General features: G+C 51.1%; 1 protein-coding gene across 2 annotated transcripts; it reads left to right on the top strand.

Annotated features, from left to right (window-relative positions):
- Window positions 1-2,369: 2,369 nt before the first annotated feature.
- On the top strand, window positions 2,370-4,467 carry SLC52A1 (solute carrier family 52 member 1). 2 transcript variants are annotated; one of them, XM_069483413.1, is made up of 4 exons: window positions 2,370-2,754; window positions 3,364-3,751; window positions 3,849-3,972; window positions 4,066-4,467. In XM_069483413.1, the coding sequence occupies exons 1-4, from the start codon at window positions 2,625-2,627 to the stop codon at window positions 4,276-4,278; spliced, it is 855 nt and encodes a 284-aa protein (XP_069339514.1). In that variant the 5' UTR covers window positions 2,370-2,624; the 3' UTR covers window positions 4,279-4,467. The 2 variants fall into 2 exon arrangements, with proteins under 2 accessions (XP_069339514.1, XP_069339512.1); XM_069483411.1 differs by having other exon boundaries at window positions 2,872-3,751.
- The last annotated feature ends 3,205 nt before the right edge of the window (window positions 4,468-7,672 follow it).

Here is a 7,672-nt window from a genome sequence, read left to right as displayed (position 1 = left end):
GATCCTCCAAGTGAGAAGGACTCTGCACCTTGGCAAGTTAGATACTCCATCTCCTTGGTTATTCCCCATCCCATCCCTTGCTGTCTTGTGAAAATTCAGGGTGAAGCCCAAGGTTTGAAGCACTTCCCACTGAAACCTACAATGACCTATCTTCCCATTTCCATGAGCCCTCTCACCCCACACGTGAACAAATTTGATCTCGGGACACAGCAGTGCCCAGTGATGGTCTCCATTAAGTAACGTTCTTCCACTTTCTATTTCAAGTTGCCATCCCTCAGTGGGCCCCACACACAAGGCACTTTTATAATCCTAGAAATCACAACCACCCCAGGCACACTTTGAACAATAACTGTTCACAGCCGGCTCCACGGCTCCCTTTGAGTGGGCCTCGCCTCTCTTGTTGCAGCCTTTCTAGCGTTCAGCCTCTCTTCAGCCAGAACTCCATTTCCCAAGACATAGTGATCTCTTTTGTCTCAAACTCATTCCAAGAGAAGCATCTGTACTTTATTATTTTTCTTTTCCTCCTCTGCGAGGTCCCTAACACATAGGGAATTTTGGTTATAAATTATCAATAACTGACTCGCACATAGGCAGTGGCAGACGCCTCTGGCCTAGAGGTGAAGTGATATCCTAAATTAAGGGACAGGCTCCTGGAGTTAGGCTCAAATCTCGGCTCTGCTTCCTCCCTGTGGAAGGTCAAGGGAGTGTCTTAATCTTTACGGGCCTCAGTTTCCTCATGTGTAAATGGGACAATCGGATAATAGTAGCTGTCTGCTATCCGAGGGTACAACGAAAAAGTAATAACAATAGTGGCTGCTCTAGTGGGCTGTTAGAAGGGTTACATTTGTTAATATTTTTTAAATACTTCGAACGGTGCCTGGCACATACTAAGCACAAAAAAAGTATTGGATAAATAGATCACGTATTTTTAATTCTAATCTTCTCAGAGTATTAGAAACACCATTATTTGGTAGTACTGTGGGAACATCAATTTGACCACATTTCTGTCTGGTATAGCCTGTCCCCTCAGCAGCGAGGCCAATCCTTAACACACATCAAAATCATGTAAGGAGTTTGTGTTTTTTTAAAAAACACAGAGTTTGGGGTTTTATTGGTTCATTCACTCAACAACTTGAGCACCTATGATCTCTGAGAATAGGGTAGGTAGTAAAATAGACAAAGTACCTCCTGTCAGTGAACGTACCTCCTAGTGAGGGAGATAGAACAGAAAACTTTTTCTGTAAATGCCAGATAGTAAACGCTTTAGGCTTTGAGGGCCATGCAGTCTCTGTGGAAACCAATCCCTTCTGCCCTTCTAGCAGGAAAGTAGCCACAGACAATATGTAAACGATGGGAGTGGCTGTGTTCCACTAGAACTGTACTGATGGACACTGAAATTTGAATTTCATATAATTTTTACATGTTGGAAATCTGATTCTTCTTCTGATTTTTTCCAACTATTTACAAATGTAAAAACCATTCTTAGCTCGCAGGCCATACAAAAACAAGGTAGGCCGGAGCGATCCCTGAGATGGATGGTAAGTGAACGAGAATGCCATATACGGCCTGAGCCACATGCAGCTGTTGCTATGCCACGGAAAGAGGACCAGCCTAGAACTCTGAGGGGGATCTGGTCCCAGTCCTACCCTACTGGAGTCCAAGCAAGTCACTTAGGTTTATGGGCCTCATTTTCCTCTGAGGATTAAAACTCTAACAGCGTTGACGATTCTGTGTACAATTAGCATGCATTATTTCGTGATTTAAAAATCTACAGGGCCGGGCGCGGTGGCTCACGCCTGTAATCCTAGCACTCTGGGAGGCCGAGGCGGGTGGATTGCTCAAGGTCAAGAGTTCGAGACCAGCCTGAGCGAGACCCCCCGTCTTTTAAAAAAAAAAATAAATTAATTAATTAAAAAAAATAAAAATAAAAATAAAAATCTACGGACAGGCCTGCCCTCAGCGTCCCGAATCCCAGCCACACACCTGGCGCTGCGGGCTCGGGCTGGGGCTGCGTCCCGGGGCTGGAGGGCGGCGCCCTCGCGTGGCAGAAGTAAATACCAGCGGGTGCTGGACCTGCAGGCGTCGGGAGCCCGGACCCGGCGCCCTTCCGGGCAGAGCGCGCCCCGGCCACTCCCTCCTCGAGCCCGACGTGCCTCCGGCATCCAGGAGCCCTCGGGGTGTGCGTGGCGCCTGAGAGATGCCCTTGACCCGGGGTCCGTGCGCGGTGGCGGTGCCGAGTTGTTTCGACAGCTCGGACCCCTGGTGCTCCGTGGTAGGAAGATCAGCTCGCTCCGTCGTCGTGCTCTCCCGCGGCCGCGGCGCCCAGGGCCGGCTTCCTGCTTCTCTGCTCGCCGGCAATGCGGCGCCGCGCTCCCTCCAGGTTGAGGGCTTAGCCCCTCCCCCTCCCCATCCCCGCCCCTTCGCGGTGCTCCCTCCAGGTCCCCGGGTCTTGGCAGTCTGGCCATCTTGTCTTCTGACTCCGGCTCCGTGTCCCGAATGCCCGTTTCCAAGCTACCTACCAGAGGTCTTCAGTTCCCAGAAGAGCAAAAGCGTCTCTGGACCTAGGTGGGGAAAGAGCTGGCTGTGACCTTGGCGCTGTCCTGGAGGGCCTAGCCTTGGGCTGAATGGCAGCACCCGCGCTGGGCCGTCTGGCACTGACCCACCTGCTGGTGGCTCTCTTCGGCATGGGCTCGTGGGCTGCCGTCAATGGGATCTGGGTGGAGCTGCCTGTGGTGGTAAAAGACCTTCCAGAGGGTGAGTGGGAGGGAGGTGCAGGGAAGCTGGGGCAGGTGCACCCAGGAAGGGGGGCTGCGGATGCTCTTTGTCCCTTAGCCATCTTGCCTGTGACATGGCATCATTCCGTCCCTGCAGGTTGGAGCCTCCCCTCATACCTCTCTGTGTGTGTGGCGCTGGGGAACCTGGGTCTGCCGGTGGTGACCCTGTGGAGGCGGCTGGCACCGGGCAAGGGCGAGCAGGTCCCCATCCGGGTGGTACAGGTGCTGAGCGTGGTGGGCACAGCCCTGCTGGCCCCTCTGTGGCATCACGTGGCACCAGTGGCAGGGCAGCTCCACTCTGTGGCCTTCCTAACACTGGCCTTGGTTCTGGCACTGGCCTGCTGCACCTCTAATGTCACTTTCCTGCCCTTCCTGAGCCACCTGCCACCTCCCTTCTTAAGGTCTTTCTTCTTGGGTCAGGGGCTCAGCGCCCTGCTGCCCTGTGTGCTGGCCCTAGTACAGGGTGTGGGCCGCCTCAAGTGCCCACCAGCCCCCACCAACGCCACCTCTGGTCCCCCACTTCACATCCCTGAGCGTTTTCCTGCCAGCACCTTCTTCTGGGCACTGACCGCCCTTCTGGTCACTTCAACTGCTGCCTTCCATGGTCTCCTGTTGCTATTGCCATCACTACCATCTGTACCTGCAGGGGGCCCAGGGCCTGAACTGCAAGTGGCAACCCCAGGAACAGAAGAGGAGGAGGAGGAGGAGGAAGAGGCCTTGCCATTGCAGGAGCCACCGAGCCAGGCAGCAGGCACCAACTGTGGCCCAGACCCTGAGACCCACTGGTGGCTCTCGGCCCAGGGTGCCTGCCTGCTGGGCCTGCTGGCTGTCACCAGTGCACTGACCAACGGTGTGCTGCCTGCAGTGCAGAGCTTTTCCTGCTTGCCCTATGGGCGCCTGGCCTACCACCTGGCTGTGGTGCTGGGCAGTGCCGCCAACCCCCTTGCCTGCTTCCTGGCCATGGGTGTGCTGTGCAGGTGCACAAGGGGCCCCAAGCCTGTGGGTGGGTGGAACTTAGGGGTGGGGGCTGGGTCCTGGTGCAGCTAGCCCTGAGTCTCTGCTCACCCCCCACAGGTCCCTGGCAGGGCTGGGTGGTCTCTCTCTGCTGGCCGGACTCTTTGGGGCATACCTGATGGTGCTGGCAATCCTGAGCCCCTGCCCACCCCTGGTGGGCACCTCTGCAGGGGTGGTCCTTGTGGTGAGCACAGTGGGGACATGAAGTGGGGAGGGGGGTTTGCCCTGGAGCAGGGGCACATGATGCTCAGCCTTCTGCTATGTCCTCCCCTCTCAGGTGCTGTCGTGGGTGCTGTGTCTGGGCATGTTCTCATACGTGAAGGTGGCCACTAGCTCCCTGCTGCATGGCAGGGGCCGGCCTGCATTGCTGGCAGCTGGCGTGGCCATTCAGGTGGGCTCCATGCTCGGCGCTGGTGCCATGTTCCTTCCCACCAGCGTCTACCGTGTGTTCCACAGTGGAAAGGATTGTGTGGACCCCTGCAAACCCTGAGCCTGGGCAGATGGGGCCCTCACTCCACCCCATCTGTCTTCACCTTGAGGCTGCCACAGTGCCCTAGTGCCTGCAGCCCAAGCAGGCCTCCCCACACATGGGCACGCTCATAGACACTTCAGGCCGGGGTGAAGGCCAAAGAGCAGGCTTAGAGCCAGGGATAGGTTGGGGCCGTGGGCTTGGACTGGGCCTGAGATTGTCATGGGATTTGTACAATAAAGCATTTTTATTAAAAAAAAAAAAATCTGATGAAAACCTTACAAGAAAAATTTAATGGAATCAGAGAATGGGTTAATTTTTCAGATATATTCTCTAATGTTCAATTAGATTCAAATACAGATTGTAATGCTTTTCTCATCATATCCACAGCTGCTCTCTTCTGTGGGTTTTCTTGTCCAAAATCTTTCTTAGTAAGGTGATTGTCATTTGCTATGGGATTGTCCCTTAAAGATATTCTAACATGCACTCATTTGCACAGATTTCTAAAAATCCTGTTTCCTGATCATCGTTCTTTCCCTTCTGTATGTAGCTCCCTAACAACCTAACAGTGCTGAGTGCTTAGTGTAGGTAGGAGTTCAATAAATACTTGCTGAACAAACATTTTAGGATCCATTTTCAGATGACAGCAATGGATACTTTGGGGTGATGGAAACATGGATTACTTCAACTTTCTTCCTTCTACTTCTCGGTATTTGTAAAATTTCAAACAAAGCAAACCCCAATCTAAAACCCCCTCTAGTAAGGTCAGCCTTTCCCCTAAGGTCGACCCGCTTCCCCTCCAAAGTCGCTATGGCAGAAGTGGCTTAATGAATACTTCTCTTCCCTTTTTTTGGAACTCAAGATCATCCACGAAGAGGGGGACATGCTAACTCTCAAAGGGGTCGGGTCGTCCCTTCTGGAAAAAGATGACAGCTAGTCCTGGAAGAAGAAGAAATCCCCGTAGGGCCCCTGCTTTCCCCGCGCCACCTTGCTCCCCTCCCCACCCCGGGACCAGGCCTCCGGACCCAACTCCCGCCGCGCGGAAAACAGAAGCCCAGCCTTTTGCGCGTGCGCCCTCCCGCCCCGCCCCCGGGAGACTCATGGGCGCGCACGGCCGCGGGGCCCCGCACGGCCACGCTCTCTCACGGCTCTGTGAGCGCGCATGCGAAGGCGGCCTTTGAGGCAACGTGCGCTTCTTCTCCCCCTGGCGGACAATAGTGGAACAATAGGGTTTGGGGAGACGTTTTGGTGGGTAGCGGGGTGCCAGCCATTGCAGAGGGCTGAGCTGCAGAGGAGCTTTGACATCTCTTGCGACCTGACTTCGTTTTGCAGCACCTTCCTTCTTTCCCAAGGCTTCATTTTCAGTTCAGAGCAAGGAATAAGGGCGAGCACCAACCTTGAGTTCCTAATATGTGCTAGGCCCTTTGCACATATTATCTCATTAAATATTCCCAACAGCTTGTTATTAGTCCTATTACAGAGAGAAAAAGGAAACTGAGGCCCAGAGAACACGACTTACTCAGAGTAACACAGCTAATTAGTGAGGAGGCAAGAGCCCAAGTCTGTGTGCTCCAAGGGTTCTGATTATAGCCCTAACCTGCTGGGGTGAAGCCCTGGATTTGGAGAAAGGAGAGTTTCTCCTCTCCAGCCTAGAAGGCTCTGCGAGAATGCCCAGCTTCCCCAGTCATTTATAAAAAAGCTTTAATGGATTGTAGTTCATTTTCCCAGGTATCTGAAAACCTCCAGGGTGGGGGTTAGGAACTGGAGAAGGAATTCCCTTTTTTTTTTTTTTTTTTTTTCAGACAGAGTCTCTCTCTATTGCCCGGGCTAGAGTGCCGTGGCATCAGCCTAGCTCACAGCAACCTCAAACTCCTGGGCTCAAGCAATCCTCCTGCCTCAGCCTCCCGAGTAGCTGGGACTACAAGCATGTGCCACCATGCCCGGCTAATATTTTCTATATATATTTTTAGTTGTCCAGATAATTTCTTTCTATTTTTAGTAGAGACAGGGTCTCACTCTTGCTCAGGCTGGTCTCGAACTCCTGAGCTCAAACAATCCGCCCGCCCCGGCCTCCCAGAGTGCTAGGATTACAGGCATGAGCCACCGTGCCCGGCCTCCCCCACTTCTTAACACATTGACTGCCTCACTAAAAAAAAATTTTTCTCCTTGTTGTCACAGTGTTTTATTACGAAAATAGAATAAAAACTTCGTAGTCAAAGTTCATGTAGGATAAGGAAAAAAAAAATAAAAACTTCGAAAACAAAATGATCCTAATTTAACAAAAATTTTATTTTTAATTATTTTCTGCATGTGAGTTATATACAACTTGAAAAATAGTTCTCACAGCTCCCAAGGTGAAGAAACATGTGAGTTACATATGCTTGTGAGTTACATATGCTTCACGAGGCTGCAGGGTCAAAACTAACGTGAGTTAAATACAACTCATAAGGCAGTTAAGGTGTTAAGGGAGGGAGGGTAGGTGGGGGAAGGAACTGAAGGAGTTGAGGTGGAGATCCTCATCGAGGAGGAGACTATCAGGGACATTGCAGGTTAATGTCAGCTCCTACAACTCTGGAATTGTTTAGGGATGAGAGAAGCGGTTTCTACAACTCACATCTGGTGACCAGACCTTTAGATGTAACATACTCTATCCAGATCATGCCACAGTTTCCTCTTGCCTTTCAAGAGACAGACCAGGCATATAGGGAGAGCCTGTAAGCCACATTAGGTTAATTAGGAAACTTAAAGCTAGACCACCCTGAATGGTGTTCCCTAAAATTCCACTGGTACAGGAAATAGGACCCCAGTGATGCCCAGGATCCCCAAGACTCCTTATAAAGGAATAAGATGATGGTACAAGTAGCATGTGACTCATCAGGAGTGGTGGATCTTCATGAGTAGAAACTACCCACAGTCCCCCTGAACCAAAATGGCATCAGGTAGCTGTGGACACTAAATCTTTAAAAGGGAAAAGAACAATTTCAAACCAAACTAAATTAGAAACTATGAATATAGAAAGGCATAAGTAAGACAGTTAAAAAAAAATACATTGAGATCTCCAAATTTGTTCAAGATACAAAAATTCTAGGTGACGGAACAAAATGTCTAAATGAATAACCAACAAAAGGAAAGAAACCTCCAAAGAAAGAAATGAAGAAAAGCCAACTGAATTTCCAAGGAAACCAAGGGTGAAACTGTAGAAATGTCAAAATTGAGTGAGCTAGAAAACTGGCAGATTGTTTAGGTCACTTCGCGTGATTCCAGAGGCCCACAAAACAGCGGCTCTCACTTCTTCACAGGGCAACTTGGAAGAGACGAGAATCTAGAGGCAGGCTCATGAAATAGTTCAGAAGACCTAATTTGAGAAGGCCAGTGGTTTCTAGCAGAGATGATATCTGATGTTCCAGAGGGATGA

Source organism: Eulemur rufifrons, chromosome 9, assembly GCF_041146395.1.
Source record: "Eulemur rufifrons isolate Redbay chromosome 9, OSU_ERuf_1, whole genome shotgun sequence".
Taxonomy (NCBI): domain Eukaryota; kingdom Metazoa; phylum Chordata; class Mammalia; order Primates; family Lemuridae; genus Eulemur; species Eulemur rufifrons.
This window is presented reverse-complemented; position numbering and strand designations above follow the sequence as displayed.

What these genes read in the sequence shown, in the direction of transcription:
- SLC52A1 (XM_069483411.1), top strand. Translation starts at nt 2,625, where the DNA reads ATGGCAGCACCCGCGCTGGGCCGTCTGGCACTGACCCACCTGCTGGTG. An exon ending in GCCATGGGTGTGCTGTGCAG is followed by an intron (nt 3,752 to 3,848) that starts GTGCACAAGGGG and finishes CACCCCCCACAG; the next exon opens with GTCCCTGGCAGGGCTGGGTG. An exon ending in CTGCAGGGGTGGTCCTTGTG is followed by an intron (nt 3,973 to 4,065) that starts GTGAGCACAGTG and finishes CTCCCCTCTCAG; the next exon opens with GTGCTGTCGTGGGTGCTGTG.